The 19,044-nt window shown below is 46.0% G+C and overlaps 1 protein-coding gene and 1 pseudogene across 2 annotated transcripts in view; one reads left to right on the top strand and one right to left on the bottom strand.

The window, feature by feature from the left end:
- Positions 1–8,145: 8,145 nt before the first annotated feature.
- Positions 8,146–19,044, bottom strand: part of stab2 (stabilin 2) — a 35,371-nt gene continuing 24,472 nt past the window's right edge. For both annotated transcript variants that reach the window (XM_085251336.1, XM_085251335.1), the window contains 19 exons: positions 16,447–16,623; positions 16,144–16,233; positions 15,913–16,059; positions 15,421–15,480; positions 15,217–15,340; positions 12,649–12,798; positions 12,469–12,573; positions 12,188–12,295; positions 11,630–11,823; positions 11,389–11,530; positions 10,669–10,802; positions 10,413–10,578; positions 10,021–10,127; positions 9,827–9,946; positions 9,603–9,749; positions 9,165–9,275; positions 8,957–9,088; positions 8,700–8,810; positions 8,146–8,514 (listed from right to left, as the gene is read on the bottom strand). In XM_085251336.1, the coding sequence (XP_085107462.1) occupies positions 8,455–8,514; positions 8,700–8,810; positions 8,957–9,088; positions 9,165–9,275; positions 9,603–9,749; positions 9,827–9,946; positions 10,021–10,127; positions 10,413–10,578; positions 10,669–10,802; positions 11,389–11,530; positions 11,630–11,823; positions 12,188–12,295; positions 12,469–12,573; positions 12,649–12,798; positions 15,217–15,340; positions 15,421–15,480; positions 15,913–16,059; positions 16,144–16,233; positions 16,447–16,623 (2,385 nt within the window). In that variant the 3' untranslated portion in view covers positions 8,146–8,454. The remainder of the gene's footprint in view (positions 8,515–8,699; positions 8,811–8,956; positions 9,089–9,164; positions 9,276–9,602; positions 9,750–9,826; positions 9,947–10,020; positions 10,128–10,412; positions 10,579–10,668; positions 10,803–11,388; positions 11,531–11,629; positions 11,824–12,187; positions 12,296–12,468; positions 12,574–12,648; positions 12,799–15,216; positions 15,341–15,420; positions 15,481–15,912; positions 16,060–16,143; positions 16,234–16,446; positions 16,624–19,044) is intronic.
- Positions 13,667–14,535, top strand: LOC146555298 (zinc finger BED domain-containing protein 4-like; annotated as a pseudogene).

Here is a 19,044-nt window from a genome sequence, read left to right on the forward strand (position 1 = left end):
CACCAGCAACCAGAGTCAATCCAGGGGCCCCAGCAGGGAGCTGTGAGAAATTTCAAACTGCTGACTAAGGGTAAACATAAATTCAGTAAAAAATATAGTTCACGTCAGCAGTAATGATTATGTTGTGTCACTGAAATCAATATTTCTAGAAATTTGGCCAAATTTATTAAAACCTCCCAAACGTGACTATCTAGAGTTGCCCCTTAGAGCCTGCGTCTGCTCCCAGACCAACTAAAAGCAAGCTAGAAACCAGCAAAAATATTTAGTATTTAGTATTTATTTATTTATTGTCATTGTCAAGAACAATGAAATTGCATTTGGGGCTTCCATACAACCCAAAAAAGAAGAAGAAAATAATAAATACCCCTTAAAACCCAAGTGTACATATTTAACCCAGTGTGACTCCAATGCAATAAGACAATCCTTAGCAATAATGTTCGTAGAAATTCAGACAAAGACCTGAGAAACATGACAAAATACAACAATGCAACCCATTCAATATTATTGTACTGTGAGATATGATATCAGATATGATAGTTATCTATTTAAGAAAGGGGGGGGGGGCAGGAGGGGGAAGAGAATAAAGATATGATGCACCAATGCAGACCAGTTCATTGCTATTAAGAAGTTGGATATGGTTATTGTCCGTGAGAGGGGGGCAGAGAGTTCAGGAGCCTCACAGCCTGTGGATACAGGCTGTTGGCCAGTCTGGATGTTCTGGCCTGTATAGACCTGTACCTTCTCCCTGAGGGCAGCAGATGGAAAAGGTGGCGCGCAGGGTGATGTTGGTCCCGCAGGATACTGTGCACCCTCCTCAGACAGCGAGTGGGGAAGATATTACTGATCTCTGGCAGACTTGTTCCAATAGTTCTGCCAGCTTCTTTCACCACCCGCTGGAGTGCTTGCTGATCGGCCTTGGTGCAGCTGGGGAACCACACTAGAAATCCATACGTCAGAACGCTGCTGATGGCACAGTTGTAGAAGTTCAACATCAGAGATCTGGGAATGTGTGCGCTCCGCAGTCTCCTCAGGTAGTAGAGGCGCTGTTGGGCCTTCCGTACAACTGAGGTGATATGGTTGCCCCAGGACAGGTCCTCGGTCACAGTTACCCCCAAGAATTTAAAACTGCTCACCCTCTCCACCGCCTCACTGCCAATGAAGAGAGGCAGATGGTTGTTATGGCCCCTCTTCCGGAAATCTACAATGATCTCCTTGGTCTTTTTGGTGTTTAAGACCAAGTTATTGTCGTGGCACCATGACTCTAGTTGTTGCACCTCTGTCCTATAGTTTGTCTCATCATTGTTGGATATAAGTCCGAGCACTGTAGTGTCATCTGCAAACTTAACAATGAGATTGGACGCGCAGGAGGAAATACAGTCATGGGTGAAGAGAGTGTATAGCAGAGGGCTCAGAACACACCCCTGAGGGGCACCGGTGTTGACCACAAGGGTGGAAGAGGTGTTCTTACCCACTCTGACACTCTGTCTACGGTTAGTGAGGAAGTCCACAATCCAGTTGCACAGAGAAGAGTTAAGTCCCAGTTGGTGGAGTTTGGGACGGAGTTTGTATGGCCGGATGGTATTAAAAGCCGAGCTGTAGTCTACAAAGAGGAGCCGTGCATAGGTGTTCCTGTGTTCCAAGTGCTTCAGTAATGTGTGCAGCACTGTGGCGATCGCATCCTCGGTTGACCGGTTCTCCCTGTATGCAAACTGGTGCGAGTCCAGGGATGGTGGAAAAGCAGCTCTGATGTGTTTAATGACCAGTCTCTCCAGGCATTTGGCGGGAATGGGGGTGAGTGCCACAGGTCTGAAATCGTTCAGACATGTGACATTTGACTGTTTTGGGATGGGAATGATGGTTGCTGCTTTGAAACAGGATGGTACCAGTGAACAGGACAACGAGGTGTTATATATAGAGGTGAAGACGTCCGCCAGGTCCGCAGCACAGTCTTTTAGCACCCGGCCCAGCACTCCATCCGGCCCGGCCGCCTTCCTGGTGTTAATGCTCCGGAACACACGCCTCAGCTCATGAGTGCTCAGGACCGGAGCAGGGTCGGTTGAGGGGAGAGGGGACAGGACAGGGTCGGTGTTCTCCCTGTCAAAACGGGCATAAAAGAGATTTAGATCCTCAGCCAGAGTAGAACTGAGGGTGATGGTGTTCTTCTTTTGTAGTCCGTGATAGCCCTGATGCCCTCCCAGACCTGCCTTGGGTTTGTGTTGTTCTCAAACCTGGCCTCGATACGCCTCCTGTGCTGCTGCTTGGCTATCACAACTGTATTTCCTTTTTTTATGTTTATATTCTCATGTTTTTATTGCACATCTAGTTCTTCAAATTCAAATTCAAATTCAAATTTTATTTGTCACGTACACAGTCATACACAGTACGATATGCAGTGAAATGCTTGGACAACTGCTCGTGACCTAAAGAAAACAAAAAAAAAGGAAAAGGCTATGAATAAGATAGGAAATAAATATGAAAAATTAAAAAGGGAAATAAATATGAAAAATTAAAAAGGGAAATAAATATGAAAAATTAAAAAGGGTAAATTTTACTAGGAAGGAATAAAATATAAATTAAGGTTAAAAATGAAATAACTGTACAACACAAATTAGAATGAAGGGTAAATTTAACTGGGAAAGAATAAGATAAAATATATAAATTAAAGTTGAAAATAAAATAACTGTACAACAAAATACACAATATAGAACTATATAAGAACGTATGAAGAAATATAAATAAATATATACACAATAACAGCAGCTGTACAAGTATTAACTGGAAATGAAGAATATAATGTCCAGTGTTGTGCAATCCACATTATGTCTTCTGCAGTGCAAATATGCTTAAAGTGATTTAAGTGATGAAGTGAAAACAATGTCCAGAATGTCCAGTGTGTGTGTAAGAACTGTATGTGTGGGTCAGGACTGTGTGGTGGTGTGATTGAGAGACCGTATCGCCTGCGGGAAGAAGCTCCTCCTCAGTCTCTCTGTGTTGGTCTTCAGGGAGCGGAATCGCTTTCCTGACCTCAACAGAGAGAACAGTCTGTTGTTGGGATGGCTGAGGTCCTTCACGATCTTCCTGGCCTTGGTCCAGCACCGCCTGCTGTAGATTGAGTGCAGGTCAGGGAGCTCGGAGCGGATGGTGCGCTCAGCTGACCGCACAACCCTCTGTAGAGCTCGTCTGTCCTGCATGGTGCTGTTTCCGAACCAGGTTAAGATGTTTCCCGCCAGGATGCTCTCTATGGTGCAGGAGTAAAAGTTCCTGAGCACCTTGGAGGGCAGTTGGAAGTCTCTCAAGCGTCTGAGGTGGTAGAGACGCTGACGGGCCTTTTTCACCACGGTGTTGATGTGACAGGACCATGACAGGTCCTGCGTGATGTGAACTCCGAGGTATTTGAAGCTGTCCACTCTCTCCACTGGGCACTCGTTGATGACGGGGGTCTGGTAGTTCCTCTCCTGCTTAGTGCTGAAGTCCACTATCAGCTCTTTTGTCTTACTGACGTTTAGAAGGAGGTTGTTCCTCTGGCACCAGTTCTCCAGATTCCTAATCTCCTTCAGGTAGGCCGTCTCGTTGTTATCAGAGATCAGGCCCACCACGACGGTGTCGTCAGCAAACTTGATGATGGTGGTGGAGCTGGTAGTGGCCACACAGTCATATGTGTACAAAGAGTACAGCAGGGGGCTCAGAACACACCCCTGGGGGGCTCCAGTGCTGAGAGTGGTGGAGGCTGAGACATGTCCGCCCATCCTTACTGCCTGTGGTCTGCCAGTTAGGAAGTTGGAGATCCACTGACACATAGATGAGCTGAGTCCCAGATGCTCCAGCTTGGTGGTGAGTGTGGAGGGAATTATGGTGTTAAATGCAGAGCTGTAGTCTATGAAGAGCATTTTAACATAATTCCCCCTTCTAGTGTCCAAGTGAGTGAGTGATGTGTGGAGGAGATGAGAGATGGCATCGTCTGTGGAACGATTTGGACGGTAAGCGAACTGTAGTGGGTCCAGTGTGTCTGGTAGTGAAGAAATGATGAAGTCTCTGACCAGGCGTTCAAAGCACTTCATCACTACTGAGGTGAGGGCTACAGGGCGATAGTCATTGAGAGAAGCAGGGTGGGGTTTCTTCGGGACAGGAACAATGATGGACTCTTTGAAGCATGTGGGGATCACCGACTGAGATAAAGAGATGTTGAATATCTCAGTGAACACAGGAGCTAGCTGGTATGCGCAGTCTCTTAGGATACGACCTGGGATGCCATCTGGTCCTGCTGCTTTCCTGGTGTTCACTCTTTTGAAGGCTCTCCTTACTTCATGCTCGGAGATGACGAGCACATTTCCGGTGCTGGCAGTATCTTCCTGTCTGCAGCCGTTAGCGCCGCTAACACTAGCATTGTTGGAGACCTTAGCTGCAGCCTCGAAGCGAGCATAGAAAGTGTTCAGCTCGTCTGCCAGAGTCACGGCCGCGTTCGTCATACCGGTTGTTGGTGCTTTATAGTCCGTTATTGTCCTTAGTCCCCGCCACAGGCTCCTAGAGTCACTCTGTTGGAGTTGTGACTCTAGTTTCCTCCCGTAGCGCTGCTTCGCCTCTTTCACCGCCCTCCGCACGTTATATGACGCGGCTTTGTACGGGTCCATGTCCCCCGTCGTGAGTCCCGTGTTGTAGGCAGCGGTGCGGGATCTCAGAGCGTTGCGGATGGTTTTATCCACCCACGGCTTCTGGTTGGGAAACGTTGTGATAGTCTTTGTCTCCACGGTATCATCCGCTAGTTTCCCGATGAATCCCACAACCGCTTCCGTAAACACGTTGACATCATCATCGGAGCTGTTTCTGAACATGCCCCAGTCTGCGTCATAGAGTGCGTCCTGGAACGCGGCCACCGATTGATCAGTCCAGCGCGCGACCTTCCTCTGAACCGGAACTTCCTGTTTCAGCCTTTGTTTGTATTTTGGCATGAGGAAGATGGCGGCGTGATCAGATTTGCCAAACGGGGGGCGGGGTTGTGCCTTGTAACCGTCCTTGACCGTAGTGTAGCAGTGGTCCAGTGTCCTTTCACCTCTGGTGGGGCAGGTGATGTGTTGATAAAAGTTCGGCGCTGCGCGTTTGAGGTTGGCGCTATTAAAGTCCCCCGTCACAATAAGCGCAGCGTCCCGGTGTTGTGTCTGGTGCTGTGTGAGTGCCTCATGCAGCTCGCATAAGGCGGTGACCGTGTCCGCTTGTGGTGGAATATAAACGGCACTTACAATGACCGATGTAAATTCCCGAGGTAGATAAAAAGGACGACACATGATGGACAGCAGTTCCAGATTTGTTCCAACGTTCGCACTGTTGCACCAGTTGTTGTTCACCATTAAACACACGCCGCCTCCCCTTGACTTCCCCGAGTCCCGTGTCCTGTCCATGCGGTGAACCGAGAAGAACTCGGCCGGCTGGATGGCGTGGTCCGGCACCGCTGGGTTCAGCCATGTCTCGGTGAAGCAGAGGAGATTGCAGTCCCGAATGTCTCTCTGGAACTCTACCCTGGCCCTGAGGTCGTCAAGCTTGTTCTCCAGTGACTGGACGTTGGCGAGCAGGATGCTAGGCAGAGGTGTGCGGTGTGCACGAGCTCTCAGCCTGTTCCTGACGCCGGCTCGCTTCCCTCTAGGCCGCCGCCGCTTCCCTTTGTTCTCCCTCAAGATCTCACTCGGCCAGCTCGGATCCGGAGTTAAAAACTTCGAATTGTGAGTACATTGTAAACCAATAGAAACAAGAGTGTCACTGTCATACCTAATGTACCCAATGGTGATGATTTTGCCGATTTAGAAACGCTGAAAACTAACTTAAAAAACAAAGACAAAGAAAAAGTGGTCGGAGCAGTCGTGACGGCAGCCGACCTCACCGGTGCCATCTTGTTTTTTTCTTTTTGTGGTTATAGTTTTGTTCATATTCAATTCCTTTAGTTTCTGTTTATTGTGCCTCCCTTGTATTTCTGTGTCTTCATCTTCAGTCTCCATTATATTACTTACTGTTTTATTTTGGTAGGCTCCTTGTGTCTTGCATTTAGTTTTATTTCCTTTGTCTCTCTAATGATCCTCAATGATTTATAGCCTCAGACTTCGTTGCATCGTCCTCTTGTTTTTTACCTGTGTTTGCCATCATGTACAGATTTATGCTGTCATGGACTTATTGAACTTCACCCTCAACCAGTTACTGTGACAGATTCTCAGATTTTATCTGATTTAGTGCTCAGCTCAGATAAAATAATTATTGTGGGTGATTTTAACATCCATGTAGATTCTAAAAATGACAGCCTCAGCATTACGCTTAATATAATATTAAACTAAAACAAGGCAAAATGTGAAAGAGCCCACCCACCACTTTAATCACACTCCAGTTGTGACATGTGGCATAAAACGGAACATTTAAGTGTTTCCTGAAAACCACCTATAATATTTAAATTTACAGTTATGGATTACACAGGAGTAGAGATAGATTCTCCTATACTGGCTTCTCTTTATTGGCTCCCTGTTAAATCCACAATTTCAAATCCTTCTCCTCACAAGGTCTTGAATAATCAGGCCCCATCTTATCTTAATGACCTGATAGTACCGTAGCACCCAATTAGAGCACTTTGCTCTCAGTCTGCAGGTTTAATTGTAGTTCTCAGAGTATTTAAAAGTAGAATTGGAGACAGAGCCTTCAACTTTCAGGCCCCTCTTCTGTGGAAATAGCTTCCAGTTTGGATTTGGGAGACAGACACTATCTCTACTTTTAAGATTAGGCTTCAAACTTTCGTTTTTGCTAAAGCATACAGTTAGGGCTGGATCAGGTGACCCTCAATCCTCCCTTAGTTATGGTGCAATAGGTGTAAGCTGCCAGGGGATTCCCATGATGCAGTGTTTCTTCTTCACTCACTTCTCTGCATTTAATCATTAGTTATTGTTCATCTCTGGCTCTCTTCCACAGCATGTCTTTGTCCTGTCTTCTTTCTCTTACCAGTGTCTCAGATGGCCGCCCCTAGCTGAGCCTGGATCTGCTGGACATTTCTTCCTGTTAAATGGGAGTTGTCACCAAAGTGCATGCTCATGGGGGTTATGTGATTGTTGGGGTTCCTCTGTATTATATCAGTAATAAATACAACTGAAGTTCCTGTATTTACTTTTCATGTAAATCTCACAGTATGTCGCATGAAACTGACCATAGATCACTTTTATATAAATGTAATTGTTTTTCACTACATAAGTACACTATGATCAGCTCTCTGTTTATTGAGGTCATTTTTTTATTCACACAGATTAGTTTTGTAGCACTCACGTTTGTATGTTTTGAAAGCACAGCCTTCTGAATGTGTTTAATATTGTATCGTGTGGTTCTCAGATTTGTGACTGAGAAGCAGACTGTGATGGGTATGTGTTATTATCTGACACGTACCCATCTGAGTGGGTGAGTGAAAATATCAGTTTGTGCTGAAGAGGAGGTGGCAGCAGATACACCTGTCAAGCAAATGTAGGAGTGAAGTAAAAAGTACATTTCTTTGTGGTAAAAGAAGTTTGGTGCAGAATAATTAACAGAAACCACCAAGCAGACACTGTGGTCACACCCACATGGGCCCCACAGTGTCCAGCTCACTTAAACTGGTATGTTTCTGGTGTAGGTGCCATAGTCATGTGACTTATGAAATGCCCCTTGTAGATTAGTCAGATGGTGCCAACACCGCCCCTTTCACGTGCACATGCAGGGAAACTGGATTATAACCAGCTGCTCCTAGTCTGCCCGCTGTGCGTACGACCAACCGGGTAAAACATTACATTTCACATTAAGTGTGTAACGAGCTGTGGCCTGCAGGGGGCAATGGTCCGTCAGTGACCTCTGAATCCTGCAGTGTTCTGTTCAGTCCCACTATGAGTTCCTTCCCGGCTGTGTCAGTGAAGCCGGTTCACACCTGGTTGTTTTACCTGAACAGCAAACCCAGCCTAGTGTTTCTGGGACAATCACAGAAAAACTCAAGGAAATTAATCCATTCATCACAGATTCTCATATTTTACATTTCTGCCTATTGCACTTGTGTGTGTTTGTGCGTTTAGTGACATCACTACATCAAAGTATCCACATTCAGTGTATTTAGTCATGAGGACGACTCTCTGACAGGCAGATGGAGGCCATGAAACGACAGCATTCCCATTCAGCTCGGCTTTATTTGCAGTTTTTCATTTATATCTGTTAATTTAAACATATCTGCTGTAAAATATTTTTTATACAGGAATCATTTCAAAAATGAGAGACTGCAGAGAAAATGAAAAGCATTGTTGTGTTGTTTCCAACTCTGCTAGGCGAACTTTAAGTTTTGGGCGAAGCAGTCCTTCAGTTCACAGAGAGAAGCCTGAAACGGGACTCGTCTGCACCGGCAGTGTCGGAGACCCAGCTGGCCACAGAGGTCCCAGTCCACCGAGGGGTAAAGACATCAGCCAAGGTTCCACTTCCCTCTCAGCTGATCTGCAGCAGGTCGTAACTTCCTGCGTTCTCCACCTCGTGTTTGTCGTCCACCTGCAAACACAGTGTAATCACCTGACTGCTCATTAAAGCGAATAAAATCCTCCTCTCAGTCGTCAGAGTGAGAGCCTGAAAGGTTTGAATGAAACAGAGTGTGCTGTAAACCGAGAGCAGACTGCAGTCTGGTCGTTGGTCACAGCTTTCATTCTGAGCTGCACAAACGTCCGCCGATGACTCACCGTGACCGCCGACGCACTGGACTCGCCAGCCGCTGGCGCCGCTTCATACACCGGGTTACAGATGTTGCGGCTGCTGTTTGTGGGCGGAGCTTCTTCCTCCCCGTCATCCTCCTGTCAGAGCAACCACAGGAGTAACTCGAGTTACACGAGTGAAGATCGATAGTGAAGCTGCGTCAAATAAAAATGTCATGATGAGGTGCGTCACACTGACAGCACTCCCCTGGAACCTTAGCCTCAGTGCAAAGTTCCAGTCTGACCTTGAAGTAGTGGAACTGGAAGGGTTTGGTGTTGTTACGGTAGAAGCGGTATCCCACAAAGATGGCTCCGCCCACCAACGCAATCAGCAGCACCACGCCGATGCCCATCCCAGCTTTGTGCGCCACATGCATCTGCAGAGCCAATCAGAGAATTCAGGGGGTCAGATAAGGAGTGTGCATTCTGATTATGGAGGCAGGTCGGACTCACCTGTGGGTGAGGTGCCGGGGCCTTTAGGGGTCCCTGAATGACGTGGATGATCCCGTTGGCAGCCATAATGTCAGAGTCGCTGACGAAGTGGTCGTTGATGTAACGAAACGACTGAGAGAACGAAACCAGATTAGAACTTCATACAAACAACAGAAACACACACAAACACACACTCAGAGACACACACACACTCAGACACATACACACAGAGACAGGACAGTTCTGTTTGCTCTCTCAGACACCTAAATGAGTTGGAAAGGCGGCGCTTTAGCAAAGGTAGCCCATAAACATGAGGGGGACACTCTGAGCACGTTTAGGTCAGATCACTGTGCTGCAGAAGACTTTTGGTCTCCTCTGATTCAGATTGACGCAGTGAGCAGGAGGAGAGAGGCGTGTTAGTGTAGCGGTGCATGACAATTGCATGAGCTTGTTTCTGACCAGAGCCGACGGGTCAAGCTGGTCGGCGACTCCGAGGACGGTCAGACTGCCGACTCGAGTTCTGATCCGGCTGCCGTTCTTCAGCTGGCTCAGAGGGAAAGCCTGACCCTCCGACAGGTGGAACTCGATGTCACGCAGAGACAGAGTCTGGAGGAACGCACAGGTGAGCACACCGATGTAACTGTATGTGTGACAAAATTAAAGGGCCCTGGTGAATGGCTCACCTGGTTGCTAGGCAGGCCGCGGTTGTCAGGTACGAACAGAGTGGACTGGACAGTCAGGTTACTGAGACGCTGCACGAGCTGCTTCCCCGACTCGGAAGCCTGGGAGCAGTTCAGGATTTGCTGCAGAAGGAGGGATAGGATTGTACACGTGCAGGCAATGATCAGTGGCATCTGAGCGATCTGACGTCACTTACGGTGAGGAAGTTCGAGAAGCTCGGCGTGGATCTCAGGACCTGCAGCAGATTTCCAGTACAGCTGAAACCGTCCCCAGTGTAACCTCGTTTGCACTCGCACTTCACCTCTGAAACAAAGATATACGGGCCGATCATCTGCACGTAACCATGGCACTGAGCACGCTTCAACTAACAAACCTAGTCTGTGCAGACTTCCAGCTACTGTGAAGGAACAAATGTGCCTTTTCCCTCACAGCCAAATTTTACTAAGTATTTACAAAGTTTAAATAAAGTGCACCTCACCTGCTCATATCTTAATAAACACACTGTCTGCATTATAGAAATCTGACAAACAGATTTACTTTCACTCGTGTTCACATGAAGCCAGACGTGTCATCATCTTCCTCCCTCACCTTGCATCCTGTAACAGAAGGTGTCCCAGGTCTCGCTCAGGTTTTTGCGGGTGCCGTAGTCCACGATGCCCACGTGTCCGAAGCCACACTTTGGGTTGGAGTAGGTGGTGGGGTACGCCACCCGGGCCTGGTCCAACCAGCCAGCAGCACACATGTTCAGCCCGCCCTGCAGAGCCACACACAGCCGACATGTTTCAGCAGGAGTGCCAGGGGCTGACGTCAATTGTCTGGGAGCTACTGTGATGTGTTCACTGACCTGCTGAGCGTAGGCCAGTTGAGTGTACGTGGCCAGGCGGCCTCCCTCTGCAGCGCAGGCCTGCTCAGCTGCCGTGTAGTTCAGTTTGTACTGACCTTTCTTGGAACGATAGTGGAACACACCGAGCATCGAATCTGCACAACACATAAATATCAGAATGTACGACAAATAGTGAGGGAGAAGTTCAGCATGTCAAGGTTATCAGTGAAGGGAACACTCAGCTCCACCTACAGGGAAGAAAAAGGAACACAGATTAATGAATTCATCCATGTCTTCTTTTTCCATGAAGGTACAAAAAGTTATGATTCAAGTATAATTAGAGATATTCTGAGAGTTATTCATTCATTGATGATTCATTTGAAACAACAGTCAATTTCTTAAACACTCCATGTATGTTTTAGTAAATACCCGCTACTCTGTGCAGCAACACCCCTGGTGTGTAGCTGCTGCTGACACAAATGAGGCTCAGAGAAATTTGAATTGAAAGATTTGACGATCAGCAGGAAAATATTAATCTTTGTAAACACATAACAACAGACACAAACTTTCTGCTCCACTTCAAAAAAAGTCAGGGTTCGAGCTCCGAGGGTTAAATCGGCTGCTGTAAGCAAACGTCATGACCTCGCTCACAATAACAATATGCATTCACCCTGCAAGAAACACTCCTGCTCAATACTTCATCATCCAATGAGCTTCCACTTGAATGACGTTCACGTGTACCTTCAAAGTGGAGGTCGGTGCATTTGGCGTCGCGATGACACTGGCCGTTGTTTTGCAGACAGCGGCTGATAGGCAGCTGTCTGACCTCACAGGTCACTCCGTCTCCGATGTAGTTGTTCTTACACATGCACTTCCTCCTCCCCTGTGCACACGCACACACACACACACACACACACACAGTTTACAGGTAAGTAGGACCTGATGGTGTAACCTTAGAAAACAAGTCCCATGTCGTCCTTACCGGAGCCGTCATGGTGCATACAGCGTGTTCATGGCAGCCTCCATTGTCTCCTAATGCACAGGGGTCGATGGGCTGACAGGTGAACCCGTCTCCAGTGTGATCTTTGGGACAGGTGCAGCTCACCTTACCTCCATTCTGTGAGCACTTGGCCCCCTTAGCACAGCCTCCATTCCAGATCTGACAGATGTCCACCACTGCAGGGAAAGATGTACACACTCAGCTACCGTCATTTAACCTCCAAGGACCTGGCATCCACATATGGGGACATCACATTTTGGGTTGTCTAGATCACAAAACTAAATTTTGCTCTTTCAAATGGCTTTTAAATGACCCATATTGCTCAAAGGAGCACAATTGTTGTTTCTCATTTTCTTTTTGTACTCGGAAAAATTCTGCTATATTCAGACATCAAATAAAGAGTTTTGCACATCATTACTCAACTGTGTATAGCAAATATAGCACAGAGAAATTAAAAATGCATGCCATGAAAGAGTTCGGGTTAAATGAGATTGAAAGAGGTTAAAAGAGAGATGGCACCTCATGCTGGTCCACTGTTACCTGTGCAAGTGAATCCGTCACCCTTATGAAAAGGCCGGCACTCACAGGTGTTGTTTGCCTTACAGACGGCTTTTGGAGAGCAGGCTGGAGAACATTGAAAGATCTCAGCTGGAGGAGACACAGAAACATGAGTGTGATTAAAGTGCACAAACATCTACTTTTCATACCTGAGTATTTTTATTCTTGGGTTTGGTCTGAACTGCGCTGAGAGCTGGCGAGTGTCTTTAGGACTGATCGGTTTTATCTAATTCAGTCTAAGCCAACGAAGGAAATGAACTCACTCTGCTGAACGTCACAGCGGTCTCCGGTCCATCCGGCCTCACAGAAACACAAACCCGTACCTTTCCACCCGTCGTCACATGACCCATGCTCTGAGCAGTTACAGGCTGAAAAACAAGCAAGTCAGGATAGTAAGAGTGTTACAATCTGACGCCGCAGAGAAAACCCCGTCTATTACTCACCTTTACAGGTGGGTCCATAGAATCCATCACTGCACAGCTCACAGGACGTGCCTCTGAAACCTGTGTCGCAGGTACAGGTACCGTTACCAAGCTGACCGTCATCACATTTCCCACGGTTATTGCAGGGAGATCTGAACCCCCCAGGACACCCTGCACAGAGAGCAGAGAAGGCAGTCCATCAGTAGCTGAATCAATCAAATCAATCAGTGACGTAACCTGCTCATTTATATGATGTCACTGAGATCATTTGCATTTTGAAATGCTCACTGAAGTACTGGTGAGAAGGGATGCACCGATACCGATATCTGGTATCGGCCTCGATACCACATTTTCTAAAGTACCAGTACTCGTTAAAAGTCCCCCGATACCGGGGACCGATACCACGGTCTGAGACCTGTCTATGTTTGAGCGGCATGTAAGGGGTTAATCACAGGCGCCGAGTGCCCGCCCCCAGGCCCCGGCTGCAGCTCAGAGCTGGGAGAAGGCGAGGCGAGACAAGTCAGCCGTGTGGAACTATTTCAAAGTGAACAAAGACGCGAAAACAAAGGCAAATTGTGCTCAGCGAAAGAGTTTACCCACGCTTATTTACCCACGCTTATTAGCACAGAGGAGCAAAGCTGATGCTATAGCAGTGGGACGGAAAATAGTTGGGCATTTTAAACATTCCGCCTTAACCTACTCCCGCCTCGATGACATTCAGGGACAGCTCAACCAGCCAATAAAGAGACTGCAGCAGGACGTACAGACGCGCTGGAACAGCACGTATTACATGCTCCAGTCCCTCATTGAGCAAAAGCGAGTGCTGGGGGTGTATGTGTCCGAGCACGAACTCCCTGACTATCTCACCGCTCACCAATGGGCTCTTATGGAGAAGACTGTTGCCATCCTCGCCCCCTTTGAGGAACTAACTAAAAAAGTGAGCAGCTACGACGCACTAGCCTCTGATGTCATCCCAGCTGTGACTGTGCTAGTGAGACTTCTAAACAGAGAAACAGACTAGGACCACAGAGTCAAGGCAATGAAAGCAACCTTACTGGCAGCTGTCAAGAAGCGCTTCAGTGACGTCGAGACCAACCCACTGTACTTCATCTCCACCATACTTGACCCAAGGTAAAGTCTGTGTGCTATAGGTATTCAATGAGTATAGCTACAGTACTAAATGTAAGATTATTTTACATCTGAAATATTATATATTTGTAACTAAAATACACAAATACAAATGTATGCAATATATATAATATGAAATACATTTCCCTTATTATTACCAGAAAGTCAAATGGCTGGCATTTGTCACAGTGGTTTAGGGGAAACTAAAATCACTCCTATTTTTCCACATATTAATACATTTATGAATTTTGTGCAGGTATAAAGATCGCTTCTTCGCCAACAACACTGCTCCAGAGGCCAAGCTGCACCTGAAGCAGGAGCTGCAGATGATGTCCAGAGCTGAGGCAGAGGGGAGTCGGGCAGAAGCTGCAGAACCTCCTGCTAAACTGTTCCTCAAGGCCCAGGCCAGCACTAGCAGCAGTCTGGACACTGTATTTGACGAAATCGCTAAGGAGCAGCCCCAGGCAGCACAGCCGCTGGCAGCAGGTGCTGCCATTGAGCTCGACACATACCTCGGAGAGGCCCCAAGCCCTCGTGAAGACAGTCCTCTGAAGTACTGGGGTGTCAACAAAATCAGGTTCCCCACTTTGGCTAAAATAGCCCGTAAATACCTCTCAGCCCCATGTAGCAGTGTGGAAAGTGAAAGGCTTTTTAGCTCAGTGTCACACATTATAGATGAAAACAGAAACAGTCTGACTGCTGATAATGCAGAAAAGCTACTTTTCTTTAAAAAAAAACCCTGCCACTCACTTTTTCTCTCCACTAAGTGAGTCATCTTAGACTTGATGTTAATACCTACCTCAGTTGCACTGACTGCCACAGTTCTATGTTGGTGGATGTTGTTAGTTTATTCAAATATTGTGCACTAAATAGCAAAGATGTTTATTAATGCCCCTTGTGTTGTCCAAAGTGGCAGAGTTTACAATAAACTGAAAAAAATACTTGAGTTGCACTGTCACTGTTTAAATTTTTTTTTTCATAATTATTTATTCTGTAATATGTTGCATACAACATGCTTTTCATTTTAAATAAATGTTCTTAATTCCAAACCATGCCTTGTTTGTTTTTTGTTAAATTATAGGACTAAAGCTGTTACCTGTAAATTTAAATCATGTTTTTATTAAGTACTCGGTATCGGTATCGGCGAGTACTGAAATGCAAGTACTCGTACTCGTTTCCAAAAAAGTGGTTTCGGTGCATCCCTACTGGTGACCTATCCAGGTGTACCCTACCTCTCACTGGGACAGACCCTCAAATCATTATCAGTGATAACCTCAGCACCAACCCTAACTCTAACCGCAGCCAATCAGGATATTTATTCTTTGGTTTTAATTAACGATATAAAAAGCTGAATATTCTGTCACACAACAAAAACTGTTCAATTTCACCTAAAAAAGTTTCAAAAAATTTAAGAAAGACTGAAGAAATGGTTTTAATATGAGGATGACGTTGTTATCTCACCCAGACAGTCTCGTCCGTAGTAACCACGACAACACTTTGGCTCCCACATGTTAAAGGTGCAGATGGGGCGACAGCCGGTGTTCTTAGCAAAGGAAAAGGTGGGCAGATCACACTTCTGAACCTCCTGAACACAAAAAACAGAGACGTTTCCTTCGAGGCTCAGCCTGACAGAGGCAGTGAGTTTGTTAAAGATGGGACTCAGACCTTACGAATGCCTCCCGCAGGACAGCGAGTGGAAGAAAAGCTGCATACTCCACAGCTTGTCTACCACAGAAGAAGAAAAGAAAAGATCAAATGAACCATCAGCTCACCTGCAAAAATCTTTTTATTTCTGCTGCTGTGGGAAATGTTTGACTGATTTTAGGACCATCTAGCTTTTTTAAACCCACACTAGTGTGGAGTTGTGTCACACTCCACTGCCAGGCTCTCGGTGCTCTAAATCATTTTTCAGACTGTTCACCGCTACAGGAAAAATAACCAGAAACTAAAACATGAACACAGCAGGCCTCTAAGACTGTAGATTAGGCCAGGCTCTCACCGTTACTTTCACTGTGTGAGTACACTTCAAGCCTACGAGTTACACACAACCCGTGCTCCAACACCATCAGCATTAACAGTTTACACAGTCAGAATCAGTATGTCTGGTTGTTCCAGGTAGCATTCAGATGCATCTCAGACAGTAAAGTGAGGATTCACCGGAAGGTCAAAGGTTCTTTGTTCATCACAGCGTCCTCCGAGGCTGGGAGGAGTTAGCAAGCAGTCGATCCCGTAGGCAATGCCCGCTTTAAAGATGAGGTGTCTCTGAACAATCCGACACTTCCTGTTGTTGATGAAGATTTCTCCCTGTTCAAAAAGACAGTTGGTTATTTGGAGTCCATGTTTGTCTTGTTTGTCTTCTCTGTAGATTTCTCTTACTGTAGTACTCACAATGTTGTCTGTCCCACCACAGGAGAAGGAGAGCGGCGAACCCTGCAAACTCCGAGCCGAGTCCAGGAAGATCAGTCCTTCAGCGTAAACCTGAGATTAAAGGCATTTTAAACTAAACCTGAGAAACCACCTGACCTGCTTCAGCGTTTTTACCTCCACAGCACCATGTTTGTTCTGCGATAACCTCCCTGAGGCACCCTCACATTTTATCCCAGTTATCAAATCTTTCAGAGCTGTTCTTCCAGCTGCCATGCTGTAAAGTGTCTAACGCTTCTCTAAAAGTACCCTCTAAAGAAGTTTTACCTTCTGGCTGTGCAGGATGTGGTATTTCAGGTACTCCATCAGCTGGGGTCGATTGTGTTGGTGGAACAGGAAGTCCTTCTGTTCCTGCGGCAGAGATGCCATGACACCGTCTGACGGCAGGAAGATTGTCACCGGCTGGTACATGATATCATTCACCAGGTCCATTACACCTGTGTCCTGAAAAACATGAGATTTCATGCGAATAAAACTGGCTAACAGGACACCAGCCCTTCTGCTAGTTCACTCCACAGTCCACTCCATCCATCTATGTGTGAGTATATTGGTGGCTTAAGATGCGGATCCACAGGGTGTTGGTGTGGCTCGTGCTCACCTGGGATTTTTTTTTATCCATCATTCATCACCCGGCGACAGCTCTTCTCCAGTACTCTGCTACAGATCTTTTGCGGCTTCGTTTTTGCCTGGCTGTCTCTCCACCTGTGGCTCTATACTTCTACCCGGACATCGCCTTCCAGCCCGCCGCAGGTATATCCACCGAGGGCTTCCGTGGAAGTTCAACATCAGTGACACTAACTCAATATTTTCCATCTGGTCAAAAACTCGTCGTCCTCCCTGCAAGACTGACCGGGCTGTTGACCACAGTGTGCTGGCCCACCTGGCTAAATCAACTAAGCCTACTGTCAGGCATGGCAACTCCAGCATCAAGTTTGGTCTATTAAACATCCGCTCTGTCACTGGTAAGGGACATCTCGTACATGATCTCCTCTGTGATCGTAAGTTGGACTTTCTTTGTTTGACTGAAACATGGCAACAGCCCAATGACTTTGTTTCTCTCAATGACTCCACTCCATCTGAGTTTGTTTACACCTGTCAACCTCGCATCTCGGGGAGGGGCGGAGATCTCGCAATAATTCACCGGAAGCACTGGAAAAGTACTCCCTGTCTCTGCCCTTAACTCCCATTCATTTGAATACATTGCACTACAGCTCCCTGGATCTACCCCCACCATCATATGTACTGTTTATCGGCCACCTAAGCCAAACAAGGAGTTTTTAAATGAATTTTCTGCTCTTCTCACTCATTTCTCTGTACTTTTTCCAAATCTGATCATTGCTGGTGACTTCAATATTCATATGGACAATGATAAAATCCCTCTTTCCAGAGATTTTACCTCCTGCCTGGAAAGTTTTGGGCTTCTACAGTACATAAAATTTCCTACCCACTCTAAAGGTCATATCCTGGATTTGGTCTGTTGTTCTGGCATTACCCCCACCCATTGTAAAGCCACATTGTTTCCCCAGTCTGATCATATGTTTATTTCTTTTGATGCAAACATAACCGCTTCCAAAAACTGTATCTCTCGTAATATCACTTTTAGGAAAATTAGTAATATTAACCCAGCTGTTTTTTCATCTGCCGCTCATGACCTTCCATCTATCCACTGCTCCTCAACCCCTCATGAACTCGTTTGTCATTATAATGTCAACCTTTATAACCTTCTTAACATATTTGCTCCCCTTAAACATCGAACAGTCTCATTTTCCCGTTCAGCTCCATGGTTTACCTCCCACCTGTGTCACCTTAAAGCTAAAGGATGCCAACTCGAACGTCTATTCAAGAAAACCAGACTTGCTGTACATAAAGAAATGCACAATGATCATATTTTGTTCTATAAGGACTGCATTGCCTCAGCCAAATCTGCTTACTACTCTGGTTTAATTAGTTCTAATGAAGGTAACTCCAGGTCCCTCTATTCATTGTTCAGTAAAATTACAAAACCTCCAGACACATTCCCCTCTCAGATGTATTCTGTTGATTTTAGCAACTCTCTTATCTCTTTTTTCACTTGTAAAATCTCAGACATTCACCATCAAGTTAAGTCTTTAGGAGCTCCTGACTCTGAAGTAGACTTCCTGGTTCCCCCACTGTCTTCCTGTCTGTTATTTTCAAGCTTTACTCTTCCCTCCATAACTGACGTATCTAATCTCATTAAAAAATCTAAGTCATCCGCCTGTCAACTTGACCCTCTCCCTACTGTGTTACAGGGAGTGCAGAATTATTAGGCAAGTTGTATTTTTGAGGAATAATTTTATTATTGAACAACAACCATGTTCTCAATGAACCCAAAAAACTCATTAATATCAAAGCTGAATGTTTTTGGAAGTAGTTTTTAGTTTGTTTTTAGTTTTAGCTATTTTAGGGGGATATCTGTGTGTGCAGGTGACTATTACTGTGCATAATTATTAGGCAACTTAACAAAAAATAAATATATTCCCATTTCAATCATTTATTTTTACCAGTGAAACCAATATAACATCTCCACATTCACAAACATACATTTCTGACATTCAAAAACAAAACAAAAACCAATCAGCGACCAATATAGCCACCTTTCTTTGCAAGGACACTCAAAAGCCTGCCATCCATGGATTCTGTCAGTGTTTTGATCTGTTCACCATCAACACTGCGTGCAGCAGCAACCACAGCCTCCCAGACACTGTTCAGAGAGGTGTACTGTTTTCCCTCCTTGTAAATCTCACATTTGATGATGGACCACAGGTTCTCAATGGGGTTCAGATCAGGTGAACAAGGTGGCCATGTCATTAGTTTTTCTTCTTTTATACCCTTTCTTTCCAGCCA

This window comes from Mchenga conophoros, linkage group LG17 (genome assembly GCF_057382185.1).
Source record: "Mchenga conophoros isolate Kocher_MC1m ecotype Shallow Benthic linkage group LG17, M_conophoros_male_GT1.1, whole genome shotgun sequence".
Lineage (NCBI taxonomy): Eukaryota > Metazoa > Chordata > Actinopteri > Cichliformes > Cichlidae > Mchenga > Mchenga conophoros.